Genomic DNA, 24,147 nt, shown 5'->3' on the forward strand with positions numbered 1-24,147 from the left:
GTGCATTGAAACTATAGGATGCCAGGCCAAAAAACAAAACTGACATCTGTCTACATAACATGCTATATAAATTACATGTTAGCCTTTGCATAAGCCTGCAAGGTAATCGAGGCTAGGGCAAGTGCTACGGGTGGAGGTGAGTCTTCAGATTACGGCGGAAGATCGGGAGTGCAGTCTGCAGTTCTAACTGCAATGGGACACAGTTAGGGAGCCAGAAGGGAGAAGAGTCTGGGACGTGTGGAGCGTTGTCCCGGATGTTTTAGGAAAGGTTCTGAAAGCTTCCCTATGTTAGCTGAGTGAGGGGAGAGGTTATAGGGTTGGATCAGGCTTTGAAGATATGGGGGTGCCACACAGCAGACACTCTGTTCAGCACTGTTGACAAATAGATTTCGGAGGAAGCTATACTACAGGAAGGGAATTTGTTGCTCAAATGTGCTAAAATACATTTTGTTATCTCCGCCAGACCAAAAGCGTGGCCGAGACAATTGTTCCGCCCCTGTCCGTGTATATATATATATGTATTTATTTATATATACAGTATATATATATATATATATATATATATATATATATTGTTTCCATTGTGGTCCTATGGTGCCTGTGCCTGTGATCAAACTCCCTCCACCTCCCCAGCCTCCTCCTCTGCGCTACGAGCTTGTCCATTTGCTATTTTTGAACATTGTAGAAAATTCTAGAAAGTGGACACAAATCTTCTGGGGGTCCCTGGCACAAAACCTTTTCAAATGGGGGTTCGCGGTCAAATATATATCAATTTGCGGGTCCTTGACACGAAAAATCTTGAGTACCACGGCTCTAGCTGCCACTGTTTTCATTCAAAATATTATATTGTGATTATCTCAAATAATTGCGATTACGCGATTATGTAATGACTGTGACAGGCCTGTGTGTGTGTGTGTGTGTGTGTGTGTGTGTGTGTGTGTGTGTGTGTGTGTGTGTGTGTGTGTGTGTGTGTGTGTGTGCGTGCGTGCGTGCGTGCCGTGCGTGCGTGCGTGCGTGCGTGTGTCCCTGCGTGCGTGTTCAGTTCTCCCGGACAGAATTCCCTGGTTGGCCCCTGAGATCCTGGAGGCCCCTGAAAACCTGAGTCTAGAGAGTGATAAGTGGAGCTTTGGAACCACGGTGTGGGAGATCTTCAACAACGGCAACGCACCTCTGCTGGGCTGGGACCTCAAGAGTGTAAACCAGCCTTTCTTTACTTGGGTCGATACGGAAATCACGATGATTGTGGCCAAAATAATTGTGATTAACATTATCAAAATGCGCTTAAAACTATTAACTTCAGCATTCCTATTCTGGGGTGAACGTTCGCCAAAAATAGTGTAAATGGTAAATGGTGCATTTATATAGCGCTTCTATCCGAAGCGCTTTACATTGATTGTGCCATTAACCCATTCACACACACATGGCGGAGGAAACCATGCAAGGCACCAACCTGCTCATCGGGAGCAATTAGGGGTTCAGCGTCTTGCTCAAGGACACTTCGACACTAACTCTAGGGTGAGCGCCCCAGCCCGGGATCGAACTGGGAACCTTGCGGAAGTATATATTAAGTGGTACTGCAGCTAAGAAAAAGCCAGATGATCCCAGTGTATGACGGAGGATAATTTCATAATAAATTAAAATCTCTGCAATATAATTATTATGAGTGTTTTTTACCACGATAAACTATAAGTATGCAGTGGACAGATACTTCACCCCCAGTCTCTCCCCCCCCCTCCTGTGCCAACCGAGCGCCCAAAATCTATTCTTTTGACAATTATGACATGTCCAAAACGGCAGGTTGAAAGTTGTTATGGTCTGCTTTAGGAGAACATGTTCATAATGTACTTATTATACAGTATATTTACAATAACAGCATGTAATACAGTCTACGTACTGTACAATAACAGCATTTGCCAACCTGAATCTTCTTTGATGCAGAAGCGTGAATTCTACGAGAGCTGCAGGCAGCTGCCGCCCTCCCAGTGGACGGAGCTAGCTGATCTGATTGGTCAGTGTATGAACTACGGACCCGCCTTCAGACCCTCCTGTCGCAGCCTCATCCGCCAGCTGAACAGTCTCATCACTTCAGGTAGCCTACTGCTGTTATACGGACTGACAGATCAGGCTGTAAGATAGAACATGATGACAGATAGACACATTATACCAGTGCTCAAACATTTTCAGGTCAAGGACCCCAACATTAATATATTTGTTATGCCACAGACCCCTGTCTGAAAATATGTTAACATGCGCGATTTGCGTTGTTAAAATGTTTAAAAAATACTCAAAGTTTTTCACGTTCTTCACGATTTGTTTGAAAATAGCAGATCGACAAGCTCGCAATCTCGACGCGTTTGTGAGCTTGTCGATCTGCTATTTTCAAATAGCTCATGTATATAAGGGTTAAAGTGGCTCAACTAATTTTGATGCTGTATTAACCAATTTAGCTGGGGACCCCCTAGAACCCCCTCAAGGACCCCTTGAGGACCAGTGCATTATACTGACAGATAGACGGTAGATACTGGTAGATAACACAATCCTCAGTGTTATTTAACTCTGAGAGTATATACACGTAACCACATTGACCATAAATTAGGATTTTACTAACTAGATAATTTCCAAATAGAAAAATACCATTTCACTGGCAGCACAGATAACTGTTGATACTTGACAGTAGGCTACAATTGCTTTCCTTGTCTTTTCTATCCTAGTGGCCTACAGTAATCTTGTTTATGTACGTTACTAGTACTTACTATTATCAACACTGTTTTGAAGCTTAAAGTACAATCATTTCACTGTATCGTTATCGGATGTGTATGTGACAATAAAACATCTTCAAACTTACAAAAGGGGCCTCAGCAAGAGAGAAGACACAATCACTCTTAAAGTATAACCAGGGCAGTGGAATGGCAAGGGGCCCGCCCATGTCAAGGAAGGGTCCCTTGCCAAAACGAACTGATCTACAAGTGACACCAAGCAGCCTAGCAGCCTAGCAGCTGCATTCTGGACTAGATGTAGTATGTAGTAGGATGATGACTATAGCTTTTACCAGTGGTCAATGTATGCTTAATTTATAATGTAATAATTTATATCTGCAAAGTAACTAGTAACTAAAGTGTTCAGATAATTGTAGTGGAGTAAAAGTACAATATTTGCCTCTGAGATGTAGTGGAGTAGAAGTAAAAGTACTAAAAATTGGAAATACTCCAGTAAAGTAAAAAATACCTGAAAATTGTACTTACGTACAGTACTTGAGTAAATGTACTTAGTTACTTTACACCTCTGCTTTTTTTTTTACCTTTGAAGTTGTTGCATGGTTTTAACTGCTTTGCGTGGTCTTGTCTTCGGCAGATTATGTCATCCTGCACGCGGCAGAGCCCCTCCCACAGAAGGACGCCTTCTGGAGAGCTAGCTCCGCCCACCAGCTGGTGTTTGAGGAGAGACACCTGCGTCACATCTCCCAGCTGGGGAAAGTAAGCACTACTCTGTCACACCACTGGAGGGCAGCGTTGGCGAACTCACAGAGCTTCAAATGACACTTTATGTTATGTGGATAACAGGTTATCCAAACTTATTTCACCACAGTATACAAAGCGTTTACATTTTTAAGCAATACTTTCTTCCTTTTCTCGCTCAGACAACCAGGGTGTATTCCAACAGTAACTAGAAAATGTGCTCCTCGGAGCACAAGTCTCCGCCAGCAGACCCGTGCTATTTTAACCCAAGGAAATCACTTACACTTACCCTATCTTTAACCATAGTTTTCTAGAAATGTTCTGATTCTTAGATTAGAACATCTAAGGATTAGAACATGTTAGCTTGGCTAACATGTTCAATCAGCCAAGCTAACATGTCCAATGTTAGCTGGGCTGATGGCACTGATGTCACTTCAAAACATGTAAAAAATGTTTTGAAGTGACACACCTATTTATAGGGCTCTATTTCGTCATGCGTCTCGCTAGCCAATCAAAGCACACCCTTTCAATATATTGTCACGTGTCACGTGAAGCTTGACCAATGTTAGCTCGGTGGACACACGGAAGGACGAGAACGAAAACAATAGTCTCCTGGCGGAGAAAATAATTGCTATACAGTGTTTTTTTTAGTAACAGAGGTCTCCCTATCTCTCCTGCTCTTTTTGAACAGAAAATTCATTTTCAGGTCGGGTTCACAACTTTATGCAATTAGGAGAGAGAATGCATAGGCCTACATGATAAACAAGTGAAATTTGAAGTGATGAAGCAAAACTAAACAAATTAGCAGACAAAATTTGAACTTGAACAATAAAGAATTTAAGCTAATAAATGGGTTCTCTCTCCTGATTGGTTGAAATTGGTGACTGAAAACGTAGTTTCTGTTTACCAAAGAGCTGGAGAAAATTATTGATAGTTACTTGCAGCCCCAATCATTATTATCATTATCATAACCCTTATCATTATGTGTATGTTTATTATCATTATTATTTCTCCTCTAGGGGAACTTTGGCAGTGTTGAGCTGTGTCGGTATGACCCACTGGGAGACAACACAGGTGAGCTGGTGGCAGTGAAGAAGCTGCAGCAGAACAAAGCGTCCACATTGGAGGCCTTCCAGAAGGAGATCCACACACTCAGTGTGCTGCACTGTGACTACATCGTCAAGTACAGAGGAGTGTGCTACAGCATGGGTACATAATGTTCAGCCTTATTTCACTCTCACGCGTAGCTCACCGAAAATAGAAGATCTACAAGCTATCTGGCTATTTTCAGCAAGTGATCGTGATCCATCGGCTTTAACCACTAGACTTAGAAAGACTGACCTGAGTTATAAAAACTGTACTTGGACTGCTTATTTCCATCTACAGTCTTTTTTGCCAATAATAGCAGATCTACAAGCTTGTAGATCTGTTATTTTTGGCTAATGTTCCCCCCAGAATATGGATGCTGGGGTTCAAGCGGTTAAATGTGTTGTGTGTGCAGAGGTTTGCGATTCCTGCTGAAATAAATGACCTGCACGGGATACATCTGGGCCAAATGTGAGTGTCAACCCTGGATTAAATATTTGTCTTTGGAATTTAGTAGGGTGAAATTCATAAGCTTCCAAAAAATATTGAGTACTCAAAGTACAGTAGTAAATTAAATGCACTTTGTTACTGTCCATATGGACATTTTTGTCAACCATTTTGAGCTTGTCTGTTGACGTGTTGTTGTGCAGGCCGCCTCAGCATGAGCCTGGTGATGGAGTATGTACCACACGGCAGCCTGATTGGTTACCTGGAGAAGAAACCAGATCACGTGAACTCTAGGCGAATGCTGCTCTTCGCCTCGCAGATCTGTAAAGTACGAACACAACTTTTAGTAAATTATAGTGTTAAGTGGTCATATAAGTGGCAAGTTTGAGTCGAGTTCTTCATAAAGAAGACTTTCAAAACAAAAGTTACTACTAAAGTTACTACTAACTGTATCATCATTTCGGGACATATAGATTGACAGCTTCTAAGTCATACTGTGCAACTTTAATTAAACACGTTATTTTTGATATAATCTTTCACTGGTATATTTTTCACAATAACCATTCCACATAAATGTGTTTTTTTGACAACTCTAACCCCTATTTTTAGTCAGGAGTGTCTGCCCCCCACCCAAAAAAAAATGATGCAGGAAACGGAAATGTACCAGCAATGTATTTATGTGTTTTAAAGTTAATACATAACATTTCTGATAACATCATTGTTGCATTCCAAAATATCCTCAGCGCTAGGACCCTGCAGCATTCGTTTTTGGAGCGGTAGGTACTTCCGTAGTTTTGTTTTGAACCGAATTCCGGGAATCACAGTTCTAACAGACCATAGACAGACGAGGTGTCGCCAAAAGGACTACTAAAATGTATGTTTTGCAGTATGACTTTAAACTCATCTTTGTTTAAAAAGATGCTAACACCTGTACAGATGGGATCCTCTGTGTTTTTGTATATATATATGTACTATATCTATGCTCTGTCTTGATACCTAGGGTCTGGAGTACCTGCAGAGTAAGCGTTACGTGCATCGCGACCTAGCAGCAAGGAACATCCTCGTGGCCAGCGAGAATCTGGTGAAGATTGCTGACTTTGGCCTGACCAAGATCATTCCCATCGACAAAGAGTACTACAAAGTCACACACCCTGGAGAAAGCCCAATTTTCTGGTACTTTACACCTAAATAATTAAGAACAGGGGTCTTCAACAGGGGGTCCTCAGAGTTAGGGGGGGCCACCAAATCCTTGCGTCATAGGATTTTTTTTTTTTTTTACATTAACCACTTGAACCGGAGCATTCCTATTCTGAGAACTTTAGCCAAAAATAGCAGACAACGCCTCGCAGTGAGCTTGTAGATCAGCTATTTTCGGCAGAGAGGTTTGGTGTAGAGGGAAAAAAGGGCAGACTAAGTACAGAGTGAAAGGTCAAGTTTACTAAGTATTGTGGTTTAAGTGGTTAAATGTTTGAAAATACACATTAACATGAATCCAACATGACAGTGTTGTCAAACTTCTATGAAGCTATCTTTGAAATCTATGAAAAAGTTTAATCTGCAACACAATTTTATACAAAATGTGGTGGGGGTCACTGCTTCGTCTCTCTCTCAGATAAGGGGTTCCTTGGCCTGATAAATGTTGAAGACCTCTGATTTAGAATGAAGGGATGAATAAGGGATTTAAATATTGGGCTCTATGACAGTACGGTATGTCACAATGGATAATACAATAACGGCCATTAACCAAGGCATTTTTTGAGGGCCCACGGCAAACCTCCTAACTTATAAACATCTGTATTTCAACTGGCCTCTGTGCATTCACGGAGGGAAGGCATTCAAAGTAATGCTGTTTTTTTCACAGTTATTTTTCTCAACGGCACTTCTTTTTTTTTGGAATCTGTTCCTAAATCATTTCTGCCTGATTAAATGAAGGTTAAATAAATAAAATACAAAAATGGGCAGGAGAATGGAAGGCATTGAACGAGACAGTGACGCCAACCACCACCACCCCACCAGGGTTAGGCTTGGGGTTAGGGGTTGGGGTTAGTCTTATAGTTTAGAGAGGGATATACTGTAGGGCAGAGGGAACATAGGACCGAGGGAACATAGGTACGCTCCTGCTAATCTGTTACTGTGTTACTCTTACTGTGGTGTGAATTGTGTTAATGTGATGAAGGTACGCACCAGAGTCCATCACAGAGTCCAAGTTCTCACACAAGTCAGATGTCTGGAGCTTCGGAGTGGTTCTGCACGAGCTCTTCTCCTACTGCGAGAACAACTGCAACCCAAAACGAGTATGTGAACACAGCATCAGATAGATGCTAGATAGATACTAGATAGGCCACATCATCAGTGGCTATATGCAGCAGAAACCTGCGTATTGCTTAAACTCTGAATACATTAGTTAAATTACATTAAAATTGCTTCGTATTCATGTCACATATCGTTGCCGTCGGGCAGAAAACTCACATTTCCATGTTTCAAATGTGTATGTTTTTTTCATACAAGATTTTTAACTTCATCACAATGGTCGCGCAAAAGCAGTGAAAATATGTAGCCGATCTACTGTACAAGCTCACAACACCTCGCGATGTGAGAGCTTGTAGATCGCCTGTTTTCACTATTTTAAAATGTTTTTAAAATAATAAATAAATAAAAAGGAACGGTTTTGGACATACAAGGTTTCCACCCAACAGCGACGATATGTATATCAGTGCTCCTGTGTATACCTGTATGACATGCTGTGTCATCCATCCTGCTGTTCCAGCTGTACATGCAGCAGATTGGGAACGACATGCATGGTCCATCCATCTCAGAGCATCTTGTGACTCTCCTGCAAAACAGCTGGAGGCTGCCGGCGCCCCCTATCTGCCCACCCAGGGTAGGTTCACTCCCATCCCATACCTGTGTAAACTCATCACATTATGAATATGCAGTATTTAAAATATGTGTGAATTGTGTTGATCTGAAGAGTATGTTATTGGTTATGAGGGAGACTGCTACTTACCCTAATCGCTGCCCACAATAGTAATATACTTTGGGGATTGCAACTATCAATTAACTTCTTAGCGATTAATCTTTTGATTACTTTTTTGATTAATTGTACAGGTGTACAGTCTGATGAAGAGATGCTGGGCGTATAGCGTTGATGAACGTCCATCTTTCTCTTCCCTGGGAGATCAAATCAGCAGCATCGTTCAGGAAGAGAGAGAGAACCCCAAGGGCTGAGAGAGAGTCAACCTTTGACTTCTTTCTTTTTCAGATTTTGTAACATGTAATATACAATATTTTTTATGAATAAAACATATTCTAACAATCCGTATGGTAGAGTATGTTAATAACTAGCACATATGTAGTGGTTGGAATTCTCAATATAGTTTCTTACATTTAGATGTACTGGTTGACAATTTCAATAAAGTTGTTTGAAGGCATGCACAATACATTTGGCTCTTATATATCCAGTGGTGTTTGCGAGATTAGCCAAACTGACAAACAAGACAAATATAATTTGCTGATAAGATTTATCTTTCTTACACAGAAAAGTTAACATGAAAATTATATCTACTCATCTCTCCTTTCTTCCAGAATCTATGAATACGCTGTTTAAAGGTTTACTGGACATAAGATGTCCCCTACTTCACTGTAAAGTCCATTCTCAGTGTATGCACTCTGGAGGCTTGACGTTTACATATCAACACTTGTGTAAGTTGAATATTGGACCAGAATTGGCTTCCAAACGTCACAAATCATGCTCATAGGCCCACACTCTGAGATGAATGTGAAAAGCCTTCTGGTGTGGAACTGTAGGCTACTGGCACGTACGTCATTCTGCGCTGTCCGTCGCTAGTCAGACAGAAACCTTCTCCAAATTTCATCATATATTTTTTTCATAAAGACTGTCGGTATGACAGTGTTGCCGAAAGTAAGTAAAATAGCCGATCTACAAGCTTGAAACATTTTGAAACTTTTGAAACTTTTGACCTATAATGAACATGACCAAAACAGAGACACCAGGTTGAAAGTGGTTGTCTGTCCATGGGTTTTATAAATGACTTAACCAATGAAAAGTATTAGCAATAGCTTGACTAACAACTAGATTGGATCCACTTTTTTCCATTTCCTGAAACGTAATGTGACTAAAACCTCCTTCCTGTCTCTGGAGGTGGTTGCCGTCTGCCGTGGCACCCTAGGGTGCCGTGCCGTGAGTCCAGGGGTGCCGCGGAATACATTCCGGCATTGGAATTTACCAATATCACATACACTATGAACATATTTTATGAGTTTAGAAGTCAAGTGCAGAGTTATTTTCAATCAGTTGTAACCCAAACTGATACCTTTTCCTTGGGACATACAGTATGTCGGGGGAAAGATTTTAAAACATTGGCAGAAAAAAAAAAGAGTCTTGAGGACCCGAGCTCGATTCGACAACCATCATATCTCGCTTGTCTTCTCTATCATTCCTCCCTTGGCTTCCTTCCTCTCTATACATCTTCTGATCTAAATTTTACATTCAAGGAATGTCTATCCTGTTTGTCTGTCTGTCTTGTCTGTGCCTCTCGTCGGCTTTGTGGATTGGCCAACCTTATACGTGTAGTTTGTGCCGCTGTAACAGTACTGATGTCATACTGGCCTCCAAGTACTGAGACCAGGTACTAACGGCACTAGTCTGAATAAAGTCCAAATAAATTATAAAATGCTGACCCAAGAAATAACTGCATTGCTTCCCATCGGACTAATTCACACAAAAAGGATTCAGGGATCTACTTGCCTGGCCTACTGCCAGCGTGCACAAGAAATGTGGCACTGATCGGTAGAGTGGTTTGGGTTTTATCCTTTTGACAACAGATATGTACAAATATCATTAATGTATGTTTTTCAATGAAAGGTAATCAAAAGGCCAAAACCCCACCACTTACAGGGCTGTCTCAAAGATCACCAGATGTTGTTACATGTCCGATTGTCCGTTATCTGTGCTGGGTCGGTTTCTGCTGTTGTAAGCCTGTTTGGCTGCTTCCAGCAGGGCTGCTGCTTCCTGCTTTCCTGTCTGCTGCACCATCTTGTGGAAGATGCCTTCCTGGTCTTGGAGCAGGAGGAAGGGTGCATCGTATTTTTCTATCTGTCCCGCGTCTAACACCAGGATTCGATCGCTGCCTATGATTGTGTCGAGGCGGTGAGCGATCGTGAGCACGGTGCATTCTTTGAAGTTGACTCGTATGGTTTCCTGTATCAGCTCATCTGTGCTGCGGTCAACGTTGGCTGTGGCCTCGTCGATGATGAGGATGCGGTTCCTCCTCAGTATGGCTCTGGCCAAACACACCAGCTGCCTTTGACCGACGCTGAAGTTGGCGCCCGACTCGGCCAGAACAGTCTCCAACTTACCAGGCAGTTTGCTCACCGCATCCTTCATCTGGACCTCTTCGAGAGACTTCCACAGATCCTCATCAGAGTGCTGGTCGAAAGGGTCCAAGTTCTTCCTCATGGTCCCATTAAACAGTACTGGATCCTGAGGAATAATGGACATCTTCTGGCGCAGATCATGGAGGCCGATCTTAGAGGTGAGAATGCCATCGATCCTGATCTCGCCCTGCGGCTCTGCCAGGCGGAAGAGGACTGACACCAGGGAGCTTTTCCCAGCACCTGTCCTTCCAACAATGCCAACTTTTTCTTTAGGGTTGAATGTGGCAGTCACGTTTTTCAGGACCAGGGGTCCGTCAGCACTGTAGGATAAACTGACCCCTTCAAAGGTCACCCGACCTTGGCTGGGCCACTCAAGAGGAATAGGCTCGTTGCTTTCCCAAGATCCTTCACTCTCCAACTTTGTGTACTCCATCACTCGCTCCACTGACGTCATCATGTTCTCCACCTCTGCACTCTGCCGGACTGCCCACTGGAACATGCCTATAAGTGTGATGGAATAGGTCAGTGCCAGGGCCGCTGCACTATGATCCAACTGGTGTCTGAGCAGCAGGGAGCCGAAAACGGTGATGGAAACAAACATGGAGGATAAGATGTCAAGCCGGAGGCCAAACCATTGAGACATGGCCAGGAACAGGAACCATGCAGATGAGTGTAGGTTCTGATGGTCGTCAAACGCTTTTTGGAACCTCTCCTCATCTCTAAAGGCTCTGATGGTCATCAGACCTTGTAGAGATGACGACAAGTGCGAGAAGACAGGACTCCGAGTGGTCGACTCAAGAAGCTTCATGTCTCTGGACGTCTCCAGAAAGTACCGGCGGCTGGAGTAGAAGAGGAGAAAGAGGATGAACACGGGAATGAGGATCCAGGGGCTCGACAACGCCACCACAAAAATCACCCCAAGGATATGCAGTAACAACTGAAATAAGTCCACAATGCTCCAAGGCAAGGCGGTGTCCAGCAGGTTTATGTCCTTGGAGAATCTGTTAAGAACTCTTCCTACTGGGTTGATGTCAAAGAAGTGCACGGTTGTACAGAGTATGGCATTGAACATGCTGTTGTGGAGCGCCTGTGAACTTTTCACCAGGGTGCAGAACAACATCACATTTCTTACAATGCCAAAGACCACGGTGGCTAGAGTCAGACCTCCATAAATGCCCAGGTTGTAAGCCAGGTCCACTTGCTCTTCGGTGACATACTGTGTGGCCCAGTAAGCAATCCACCAGTCCTGACCAATATATGATGCCTGGGCCAGAATGTTGAAGAGTACCACAAGCAGCAGGATCATAATACTGGCTCCAGCACGCAGGTACTTGATGTACAGGCCCACCCCGACGGTTCCCCCTGAGCGACTCTCCTCCGCCAATGTTTGGACCGCCTCTGCTGGTAGCTCGGCTAACTCTCTGATGGAGCGTATGGATTCCTGGGACAGGGTGCGCTTGCGCGGGGGGCTCTTGTGGGTAGCCTGTTGACCCTCTTCCTTGTGCTTCTCCTGCAGGTAGGTGAGCTGGCCAGAGTCCTGCAGCTCGGCAAAGGTGCCCTTGGCCAACATGCGACCCTCATTAAGAACCACAATCTGGTTGGCCACATCCAAATACTGGAGCTGATGGGTGACCAAGATGCGGGCCTTGTTCTTCAGAAGGCCACAGATACATTTGTCAAACAAGTGTCTCCCAACATCCGCGTCCACAGCACTCAGAGGATCATCCAGAAGATAAATATCAGCATCCTGGTACACAGCTCTGGCCAGGTTGACTCGAGCTTTCTGCCCCCCGCTGAGGTTGGCTCCTCTGTCTCCAATCAGTGTCAGGTCTCCATCTGGAAGCAGCTCCAGGTCCCTCTTGAGTGCACAGGCACTGAGGACATTCTCATATTTCTGAGGGTCCAGCTCTTTGCCAAACAAGATGTTGCTGCGGATGGTTCCAGGGAAAATACAGGGCTGCTGGGAGGCATAGGTCAGCTGACCATTGACCTTCAACGTCCCTTTGTCGCACTGCAGCTCTCCTAGGATGGAGCTCAGCAGGGTGGACTTTCCAGCCCCCACTTGTCCGATTACAGCCAGGAGCTCCTTTGACTTAACGGAAAGGGAGATGTTGTGAAGAGATGGAGAGTCTAGACTCTTGTCCCAGTAGCAGATCAGGTCTTGAATCTCAACAGACACCTCCTTCTTATCTTCTGGTGACAGTGAAGCATTGGTATTCTTAATCTCATCCAGCAGCAAGAAATCCTTGATCCTGCGGATGCTGACGCGGGCTTCAGACAGCTTCTCGATGGCAGCGGGGAAGAACAGGGTGACAGTGAGGCGCACAACGTTGAAAAGTGACACGACCACGAAGATGAGGCTGACCGAGATGGTGTTCCCCAGCAGCACGTAGACCGTGAAGGTGACGAAGAGGATGACCTTGCTGGCAGAGAAAAAGAAGCCCATGTTGAGGGCTCGCAGAAAGGAGCTTTTCAGGGTCAAAGAGATCTCCTTCCTCCTGACTTCAGAAACCAGCATTGAGAATGGTTTCTCCCAGGCATACATCTTGATGATCCGGATTCCAGACACCACTTCGTTCATGGTAAGGAGTCTACTGTCAGTAAGGGCAGCAGTTTTACTCCTGTACATGGAGAAAATTCTGCCAAACATGGTTTGAATGCTCATTAGGATGATTAGGACTGCCATTCCCGCCAGGCACGATGGGCCAAGCTCCATCCATAGCAGCCCTAGGACTGCTGTTGCCTGGAGAGGCCCCACCCACAGGTAGTGCGTGAAGACAGTTGCCTCGTCAAAGCGGTTAACATCATTGGAGAGGAGGTTGACAATCTGACCCGTGGTGGTTTTTCCCATTGCAGTGCTGCTGAGGCACAGGGCCTTTCTGTAGATCATGTGACACATGGCAACTCTGAACTTCATGCCTGCTCTTTGGACAAGGAATACTTTCTGGTGATTGACCATGGACTGGCACATGGTGGAGAACCACAACGCAACAGCGTATCCATACAGGCTCCTCGTGACCTCTGGGTCGTAATTCGCAAAATCCTGGATTATCTTCCCCAAAAGCACTGGCTGCATCACCTTAATAGACTCCTCAATCAAGGTACAGATGCCCGGCAATGCATAGGGCTTCCAATAGCACTTAATGATGGCCTTGGTGAGTTTAGGTGGCCTCTGCTCTTCAGCGGATTTCTTAAGCTCATCATCCCAGCACCTCTGTAGCTCCTGTCCCGCTATCTCAGACCGATGTTCAGGAGGCACCTCATACATGTCATCCTCCTCCAACCTCCGTTTATAGCCAATACGAAACAACGGGTTCAGCCAGGAGAAGAATACCAGAGAGAAAACATTTGCTGTAGGAAAAGGGCTCTTGTTCCTCGCATCGTTCCTCAGCTCCTCCTCCACCATTCTGTTATCTTCAGATTATCAATCAATTCCACTTATTCCTGTACATGAATGTGCTCTTCTTTTATCTGCTCTCCTTCTAGGTGCTTTTCTTCCCTGCTCTCCTCTTCTCCTTTCTCTTTTCCCTTTTCGGTTGGGATTAGATATAGGGGCCAGTCTATATCCTTCCGTAAGACTTATTTGGTCAAAGCAAATGTCTAAAGGAAACTTTACACCTTATATAGCTACGGTCTGACGTCACACGCAAGTTGACGCAACACAAACCATTGCCATGCCCATGTTTATTCAGCTGGGTGAAGCTGAAAACTGAAGTTCCCCGTGGGAAGTGATAGGTATCAAGACAGATTATCAGTGATTCTCAACCTTTTTTATTTCAAGGACCCACAGTTTGACACACATGTACACATAGATAGATAGATAGATAGATAGATAGATAGATAGATAGATAGATAGATAGATAGATAGATAGATAGATAGATAGATAGATAGATAGAACTTTTATCTCAGAGACAATGTACACACATATGATGCAATCTTATATTGCATGATTTAAGAACTGTGTTCCAAAAATAAACAAATCAGCCTGGAGATTTTATTCATATGATCTGAAGCATCAACTGACGGTGAAAATGAACTAATTTATCACAAGGGTAAGAAAAAATAAGTATTTTTTTTTCCAAACGCAGACGTTATCAAATGTAACTCAATATCATAAACGACACAGAGTCACATACCTGACCAAATCGCTGCGGTTGGTTGTTTATTTTTGGAACACAGTTCTTATATGACACAATCTAAGATTTCTCTATGGGGATTTTTTTTTTGACCCAGGGGTACTGGGAGTGACGTCAGGACTTCGGTACTCTAGTCTCAACCTTTTGTATTTCAAGGACCTGCAGTTTGGCAAACACAGAATATGGAGCGCACACCTGTATTGATGAGGTGCTGGCCACGGCAGATAATAATGTTGATAAGGATGAGGCCGCACAACTCTTAGCCACGATGCAGAAAGTTTTAATGATAAGAAACCAACGTTTCGACAATTACTGTCTTCCTCAGGGTTTTTGGAAAAAAAAAAACCCTGAGGAAGACAGTAATTGTCGAAACGTTGGTTTCTTATCATTAAAACTTTCTGCATCGTGGCTAAGAGTTGTGCGGCCTCATCCTTATCAACATAAGGACCTGCAGTTTGACACAACTTTTATCTCAGAAACACTGTACACTCCTCAGTGTTAATTTCATTTGGTTCCTCAATAGTTTGCCCCCTGGAACCTATTCAATGACTCCTGGGATCCCCTTTGGAGAATGACTGATTTATATGCCCAAACTCAGAACGTTCTTGCTTCACAGCTGTTTCCTGAATGGACCGAAAATGTTGTTGCCAGAGACCCCCATACAAGATATTAGTTGTTAAAATGTTTTTTGTTATTATAAAATAAATCTATAAACAAATCTACAACACTTCACTTCACGGTTTGTGAGCTTGCAGATTGGCTATTGTCAAATAGCCAATGTTTAAAGTTGTTAAACAGATTTTTATGTTAAAGCCTAGGGCACTCCCTGGAACCCCCTCAATGACCCCTGGGAGTCCCCGGACCCCACTTTGAGAACCATTGCACTAAGCTACTGCCACCCTAGACCTCAATACAGTCATGGGTTAGCAAGGTGAACAACAGGATGCAGCCCTGGGGTGGACCTGTGCTAACTGAGATGGATGGTCTGCAACCGCAGGTCAACGACTCAGATGCCAGTGTCCACGTCCAGCAATCTCAGCATCTCCACGAGCTGTTATGGTATGATGGTGTTGAATCATTCATTTTGGTGTTAGGTTAGTAGTGCTCCATGGTAACATGGTCACAAAATGATTTGGTTTTTAGTGTTAACAAGGGACCTCCATGTTTATCCTCAACACTCCTTCACTACTGAACCAACGGCACCCTCTAGTGGCTGGACACAGTAACCAGGCCACGGTATCCTGTCCACCACATTCACTGTCAACTGTCAAGTAGCCTACTTCGTGCAATTTCTTAATTCTGTGGTTCTTGTATTTGTGATTTTAGCTGCTTCCTATGGTGTACAGCAATTTGATAAACGAGAGTTGTTTTTAAATGTGCTTTATAAATAAGTAAATACCTTTGACTTGACTTGAAGGCTGAATCTGTTTGCACGCCTGCCTTGTTTTAAAGTGATGTAAAAAGTAAAGCATTTGTTGTAATATCATTACTTTTATTTCAGTAAATAAATTCAAAAGAAGTAGGTTGACAAGCCCTTAAGTAGATTTACTCAAGTACTGTTCATATACATACAATTTCGAGATACATACTTTTTACTCCTCTACATTTGACAGCTTTAATAACTACTAACTACAAATTATATTAACTAATACATTATGATATATATTTAAGCTACCCAGGCAGAAGTATGTAAAGTTGTTAAAATGAGCTCCACCTTACCTAGCTGGAACATTACACAATAATGATGAACAATTATAGTCCAATAAAATATACTGCTTGATTCTGAAATGGGTTATAGAACCAGCACAGACAAAATAACTGGTCTTAAGTAAACATTCAATTTGACTGTATGAACGCTTTTCTTGTTTTTTTCTTATTAGAGAAAAACAAATTGCAAAACTTTGGCAAGTTCAGAGAATCAATAACAGTCATTTATAAAGTACATTATTTTTCCCTTTACCCCCTGAACATCTACAGTACTATGGAATGACTATGACTTGACACTGAACAAGTCCATTCCAAGTTTACTGTTCAGGTTTACAGGTGTAAAAGAGTGGGTACATTTATTTTCTGTACAACCTCCCACACATTGCAATTACAAATGAGATATAATTTATCTATCAAGTAGAGAAGAAAAAAAGCCAAATAACAAAAGAACAATATAATATACACAAGGCCCAATAAAACCTGATAATAAATAAATAAATAAAAAAGTAAAGACGGAGTATCTCAGCCTCTTGCGCAAGTAGGAGATATTAAATATGTATGTGTAAGTGGGTGGTCTTATAAGGTCCCAACTTGGAATTCTTAATGAACTGATGGGTATGATCCACAGAAAAACAGCGTTTTAGCAATGACACTTTTTTTTAAAGGTTTCTGCTGTCACAGTTACAGATTTTGCCTGTCTTGTCTTGTCTAGGTCATGTCATTGCATTACAGTCATTTAGCAGACGCTTGTATCCAAAGCGACTTACAATAAGTGCATTCAACATAGGTAGGGAACGAAACTACAAATCACCAGAAGTCTTAAGTGCATTTCCTGCAAAAACAAGCAACCAAGAGTATACCTAGCGCTAAGGTAAAAGTGCAATATATCAGCTACCTACTTTCTTAAACAGATGAGACAAAATAGCAAAATCAAATGAGCACGAGCTAAAACAAATAAGTGTATCGACTAAACAAGATCCAATAAAACAATACAACAATAAAACAAGAGTTCGTACAACTAGTCAACAACAAGTAGGCCAGGCAAAGAGGAAGGGTAGTGTTTCCTGAAGAGGTGGGTTTTCAGCCTGCGGCGAAAGATGGGCAGTGACTCTGCTGTCCTGACATAAGTGGGAAGTTCATTCCACCATTGTGGGGCGGCCATAGCTGAATGGTTAGTGAGCCCGCCTAGGGAGCCAGAGGCCCTGGTTGCCCCAGGTTCGATTCCAGGCCATGTCAGCATATGTGTCGATGAAATGAAATTTGTCCCTGAGCAAGACTCTTAACCCCTAATTGCTCACAGGTTCTCATTGGAAACAAGACCGCAAGGACTTTCATGAACGACCTGTTAAAAGGAATTATCCTTAGAACAGAAAAAAGTTGTGACCGTGTCGATCGACCAGAAGGACCCTTGAGTGACGAGGCAATCAGTCCCCCCGAGGTGGCAGACCGAAGTGGTCGGGCAGGGGTGTAAGCAGCGACTATAGCCCGGAGGTAAGAAGGAGCTGTTCCTTTCACTGCCCTATAGGCTAGTAACAGGGTTTTAAACTGAATGCGAGCCGCTACGGGGAGCCAGATGTCATGGTCATGTCTTCCCCAGGTGTTTCTCATGTGTAATCACCCATCATGTGTATATTAGTCTTGTTCACTCGTTGGTTGACATGGATGGATTGTCATTGTTTGGTGTCACATCATGTTTAGTGTTGTATTGCAACGTTGTCTCTGTCATTCTGTATTAAATCACCCAATCTTGGGTGTTGAACTCTGCCTGCCTTGCTGTCCTGCGTTTGGGTCCTCACCAAATGCTTGCCAGGAACTGTCCACTCCCCTTAATTGCCTCAGACCAGGTGTGGTAAATTAATAAAAAATGGCTATGCCAACTCCAAACAGCCCCAAAGACACGACGCTAAGCACTATTAGACCCCACTGATAGACAGACAGCCCAAAAAACATGGTGCCAGCACAATTTGACCCAAATGGGTTAGGTTAAGTAGGACTATGACAGGGGGGCCAGTTTGGAATTGCAGGCTCCTGAAGGTGTTTCTTTAGGGCAGTTTTGAAAGTGAGTAGGGTTTTACACTCCTTTACTCCTTTTGGTAGGGCATTTCACATTTGTGTTGCATAGCATGAGAAAGAGTTCATTCCCATTGTTGTGCCAAATCTGGGTCGAACATGATCCGTGGAGCTGCCTCTGGTATTGATCGTGGACTTCATATACGTCTTTGAAATATTTTGACAAGTACAGGGGGATCCCAATGTTGTGTCGTATCTTGTAGACTAGGCCCATTGCAAGTTGCTGTACTCTGTACTCAACCCTGAGTCATCCAACCCTAGCAAAGTGAGCGGGGTTAGATGGGTTGTGAGTTTGAGGAAATGGCCTTACTGGTTTGTTTTGGGAAGTTTGGAGCCTTATTTTTGAGGCCTTGGTGGTGTTGTGATACCATGAGGAGCATGCATAATTGAAATGACCGTGTATGTGGGCCCCTGCAAGAATCTTCAATGTTCATACTGACTAGGGGGGACATAATGGACAATTGATATGCATCTCGGCTCATTCCTATGTTAATCCACCTGGTGTGAGTCGGGAGCCTTTGTAAACTTTGTTGAGGTGTGAATTTAAAGTTGTTTTAAATCTATGCGTGTGCCTGCGCGTGCTCCTGGTAAAATAGGTTCCTGCACGGCGTGCAAGGCCTTCCCATGAGCAATGTTATGCAACCCTGGCCAGCACTATTTGACCCCACTGATTCTGAAAACAGAAATTAAAGGAGGCGGACTGTTTTCGGCAATACAGATTTGCTTGCCAGGAAGTGTCCGTCCCACCTTTCTCAGACCAGGTGAGTGGTAAATTAATGAAGATGGCTATGCCAACTCCAAACAGCCCCAAAGACACGATGCCAGCACTATTTGACCCCACTGATTCCGAAATCAGAAATTAAAGGAGACGGACTCACCGGACTGTTTTCAGCAATACAGATTTATTTCTTATTTGCCAGGTGTACTGTCCGCCCCCCTCTTCTCAGACCAGGTGAGTGGTAAATTAATGAAAATGGCTATGCCAATTCCAAAGAGCCCCAAAGGCACGATGCCAGCACTATTTGACCAAAATGATACCGAAAACAGAAATTGGATGAGGACTGTTTTCGGCAATATAGATTTGCTTGCTAGAATTGAAGTGTCCACCCCCCTTTTCTCAGACCAGCTGACCAGGTGATTGGTAAATTAATAAAAATGACTATGCCAACTCCAAACAGCCCTAGTTCTGTCATAACACCGGCTAGCAGCACCAGTCTGTCTGCATAGCATTATATTTTGCCCCAAAATACCTTTAAATAGATTTTATTTTGAAAGTTAAGCCCGGAAGTAGTATTTCTTCCTATTGTGAAAAGCTTGATACTTTTGTAATAATGTTTAGTAGCCAGAGAGCGACATGCGACAGATACGACTGTAAATATCAGCAGAAAAGGAGAAGGCTACTGCTATCCTTCATCTCACGGGGTGTCCACCAAATGCTGCTGCTGTGTTTCGGAGATACGGCGTCCTAAAGTTTTCCATCAACGTGTGTAAACAACAACAACAACAACAGAGGTGTAGCAGCAACGTAGCACTGGTATGTGCCGTTATATTATTTTGTTTACTTTACCATCAAGGCGAGCTGGAGTCTACATTCAATTAACATTAAACCTTAACAACTTAAACCTTGTATAGTTATTGACCGGGGACCAGGAGGACGTGCTTAGAGGTGCAAAGAGGTTCTTCTTATTATGGATGTGCCTCCTATTGTTTGGCTCAGGAGCTTGAAAAACAAATATTCCTATTTAATCTTTCATGTTGCAGGTCCCTTAGCTCTGGTCCAGAGCTAGCCCCGTTTGGAACCTCACTCTCGGAGCTATCGTGGAGAGCGAGGTTCCAAACGGACTAGCTAGTCGAGCGTCCAGCGTTCTCCCGATCGCTCTGCCAGGAGCAGTGCTATTCCCGTAGACTGTAACATCCACTAACGTCGTGCAAGGTCTAACCTTTAGTAAAAAAAATGAATACAACTATTTTGCTACTCACCGAAACAAAGGCAATTGTATGATGTTGAAAGACTATTCTCTGCGGTGGGAAACGTCTTAGAACCCCATCTTTTGTATAAAATCAACTTTTTGGGCAGATATTCGGACATGATTTTATTTACTCAAGTGCGCCTCCTACAGATCTGGTCAATGGTATTTTCTATTGACCAGATCTGTAGGTGGCGCACTAGAGTGAATACACGATTCAAACATATGCCCAAAAAAGCGTATTTACAGTTTACACCCTCTGTTTTTACAGTTACAGTTTTACATTCAACCTGCATTTGGGACCACCCATGTCACATCAACATCCTTGTTTTATTCCTTTATTCCAGACCTGGGGAGTCCAGCCTGCATGCATGTGGAGATGAGTTCTCCAGCACAAGCTAGTGCTTTTTCTATTAAACAGGAAGCTGAGGACCACCTGGACACCAGTAAGTCTCTTTCTTTTATTTTTGGGTGGTGTAGCCGCCCCTATAAGTGGGGTTGGGACACCTCATTAGTACACCCTTCGCTGTACTGTGATTGGCTCATACATTAGTACACCCCTACATTAGTACACCCCTAGCTGTACTGTGACTGGCTGACTCTATTGGCTGACTCTATTCAGCACTGTGATTGGCTAGCGAGACACATGATGAAATTAATAATCTATAAATAGGACTATGCACTTAAAAAAAAAACGTAAAAAAGAGCTTCCATCACTGTGATGACCACACCGCCCACTTCATACTGGGTGTGATTTTTGTTCTCTTGTTAGGCCTATCCCTTATCAACTTTTCACCATAGGATTATTAGGCCTATGGCAAAAGTATATATGATGATGATATCATATAGTCATCATTAAAAACACAGCACTCAAAATGTATAATGTTTTAGTTTTTGTTTTACCACTTCCAATCACACCTCATATTTTGTGAAAATGCAGAACAAAGTAATAATACTGCAACTGTTATAATTGTTTTTTTCCCCCTATAAAGTTGTGGCATAACACATTTTTTATCAATCATCTAATTTAAATCATTATGTAATCCTGACTTTATGAGGAACAGAAAATATCAACTCTCATAAAGCATTGTCAGTTTGCTGCTGAAACGATCAGTATGACATTATATGTCAAGTGACCACTAACATGTAACATGACGGGGGGGGGGGGGGGGGGGGGGTCTTGCCTATATTGCTTTCATTGATGACTTTTATGACGTACAGCAAGTTCAAATGATTGTTTAGTTAGGTGTCATGTATCTCTGATGTATATATGATCACTTGCAAAGTGATGATTTTAATTTACCTTTTTGTCGTACTTCAAAACATAAACATTTCATCACATTTAGAGGCCCTCAGTTGTGGAGCTCGCTAGATGCATCTCTCAAGTCTTCACTATCCTTCCCAATATTTAAGAAACATTTAAAACAATATCTAATTTCTTCCTTACTATAATCCATTGATTTAGTCATCTTTTCAAAATTGTTTATTCTTTTTTTGTTTTGTTTGTCTCGTTTTCTTTTGAGCAGTTTTGTGTTTTTATTTCTTTATTTGCACTACTGCTCCCCTTGGAAATTTGTATATATATATTTTTTTCTCTTTTTGTATTGTTCTTAATGAACTTTTAAATGCAGTTGTTTCAATGAGCTCTCCCATGAAGGAAAGGATTCCAAATAAGCCATCCGGCTTCTTCCTTTCCTCGCACAGCAACTGTCTTTCAATATGTATTGTGTCTATATTTGTATAACAATGTGCTAAATAAACTAAACTAAACTAAAATGTGTAAATATATAGATACATTGTTGTTTTTATTGATCCCCCCCCTCTTCTTCTTCCTCCCTTTCTTTTTTTATGGAAAAAGCAAATACGATGGAGCTTGCACAGAAACGAATTTCCCCACTGTTTTAACCTGTAAACCTGTGATGACGCAATAAAGTTGTAGTAGACAATAATATATGTCTATCATGGTATTTTTCTCTTTCTAGACTTCCTGCAGCTCCCTGTCTGTAAAGAGGAGGAACCAGAGTCTGCACAGATTAAAGACAAACACGATGAGCTACTTCAAAGACCAGAGGAGGGTGATAGGTCAACGTTGACATTACGAGCAGTGAAGATTGAAGATGATGATGATGAAAACAGAGAGAAAGAGCCTTTAGCCAGCACCCCAACTGAACACATGAAAACACACGGTGATATGAAGGACCAAACACAGGGTGAAATAGAGGACTGTGGAGCATCACAATCAACTAGTGATGACCAGCTCCTCTCTTCAAACGGTTCTGAAACTGACACTGAAGACAGTGATGAGTGGGAGGAGACCAGGGAAGGTCATTCAGCGTTAAAGGCACTGAAATCACATAAGACAAAACATGTGGAAGGACAAACATTGTCTTTGAGCAACAAGCTGTCCCTGGACTCATCAAAACACATTGCATCCTCGAGTACTCACACAGGTGAAAAGCCCTATGGTTGTACAGTATGTAGTAAAGGCTTTGGTCAAGTGAGTGATCAGAAAAAACACATGAGGACTCATACAGGAGAAAAACCCTTTAGTTGTCCAATTTGTAGCAAAAGATTTAGTCTTAATGAACATCTGAAACAACACGCAAGGACACATACAGGAGATAAACCCTTTAGTTGTGCAGTGTGTAGAAAAAGCTTTAGTCAAAATTCAAATCTGAAGACGCACATTAAGACTCATACAAAGCCCTTTAGCTGTACAATTTGTAGTAAAAGCTTTAACCAAAATAAAAGTCTCAAAATGCACATGAGGACTCATACAGGGGGAAAACCCTTTAGTTGTGCATTTTGTAACAAAGGCTTTGGTAAAATGAGTGATATGAAGAAACACATGATGATTCATACAGGGGAAAAGCCCTTTAGTTGTACAGTCTGTAACAAAAGCTTTAATCAAAATGAAAGTCTGAAAACTCACATGAGAACTCATACAGGGGAAAAGCCCTTCTGTTGTGCATTTTGTAACAAAGGCTTTGGTCAAATGGGTGGTCTGAAAAAACACATGAGCATCCATATAGGGGTAAAGCCCTTTGATTGTAAAGTTTGTAACAAAAGCTTTACTCTTGAAGAACATCTGAAACAACACATGAGGATCCATACAGGGGAAAAGCCCTTTAGGTGCAAAGTTTGTCGCAAAGGCTTTAGTCAGCTGGGTAATCTGAAACAACACATGAGGACTCACACAGGGGAAAAGCCCTTCACTTGTGCAGTGTGTAGCAAGAGCTTTACTGTTAATGAAAGTCTGAAGAAACACATGAGAATTCATACAGGGGAAAAGCCATATAATTGTACAGTTTGTGATAAAAGTTTCAATCAAAATGTTAATCTGAAGAGGCACATGACTATTCATACAGGGTAAGAACATTTTAAAGTTACATACATTACATGTACACGAAGGTATTCAATGGTAATGTGACCCATCATATACACCGGCTTCGAATGCTATCAATGCATTGAATGGGAGATTATCACGTTTTATCAGACCATTGAATGGGCGAGTAGGTGACGAGGTAGGCGATACACGGACCTACCCGCGATTTGTCAGACCATTCATTGGGCGTAATCAGGAGCTACTGACCTACTTTGGAGGCGGAGTTACGATTCTGTGCCTATCGGTACATAACTCCAACGGCGCTGAGTAGGCTCAGGCGAGCGTCGCACCGCTCAGGACGGCAACTCGGTCGCTTTAGCTCCCTCGGTGGTCCTTCGCGGGGCTCCAGCTCGCCTGAGACTGCGCACCTCCGTCATGGTCCGAAACCAAAACAACCAAAACCAAAACCGAAACTGAACTATTTAAGTCATCTCCGTTGGTAGGTCAGTATGTCTTGATAACACCCAATGAATGGTCTGATAAATCGCGGGTAGGT

General features: G+C 42.7%; 2 protein-coding genes across 3 annotated transcripts in view; one reads left to right on the top strand and one right to left on the bottom strand.

Moving 5' to 3' along the window:
* The window catches only part of jak3 (Janus kinase 3 (a protein tyrosine kinase, leukocyte)), a 32,494-nt gene extending 24,034 nt beyond the window's left edge, over window positions 1-8,460 (top strand). For both annotated transcript variants that reach the window (XM_084065698.1, XM_084065699.1), the window contains exons 16-24: window positions 1,043-1,194; window positions 1,939-2,089; window positions 3,352-3,473; window positions 4,475-4,664; window positions 5,192-5,316; window positions 5,989-6,161; window positions 7,165-7,282; window positions 7,756-7,869; window positions 8,097-8,460. In XM_084065698.1, the coding sequence (XP_083921824.1) occupies window positions 1,043-1,194; window positions 1,939-2,089; window positions 3,352-3,473; window positions 4,475-4,664; window positions 5,192-5,316; window positions 5,989-6,161; window positions 7,165-7,282; window positions 7,756-7,869; window positions 8,097-8,216 (1,265 nt within the window). In that variant the 3' untranslated portion in view covers window positions 8,217-8,460. The remainder of the gene's footprint in view (window positions 1-1,042; window positions 1,195-1,938; window positions 2,090-3,351; window positions 3,474-4,474; window positions 4,665-5,191; window positions 5,317-5,988; window positions 6,162-7,164; window positions 7,283-7,755; window positions 7,870-8,096) is intronic.
* A 1,473-nt stretch (window positions 8,461-9,933) lies between these two features.
* On the bottom strand, window positions 9,934-13,791 carry LOC311051425 (ATP-binding cassette sub-family C member 4-like; the record flags this gene model as incomplete). The annotated part of the gene is made up of 1 exon (XM_084065991.1): window positions 9,934-13,791. One exon carries the CDS (start codon window positions 13,789-13,791, stop codon window positions 9,934-9,936), a length of 3,858 nt encoding a protein of 1,285 aa, XP_083922117.1.
* Window positions 13,792-24,147: the final 10,356 nt, after the last annotated feature.

This window comes from Gymnoscopelus microlampas (assembly GCF_963454915.1).
Source record: "Gymnoscopelus microlampas genome assembly, chromosome: 9".
NCBI classification, from domain to species: Eukaryota; Metazoa; Chordata; class Actinopteri; order Myctophiformes; family Myctophidae; genus Gymnoscopelus; species Gymnoscopelus microlampas.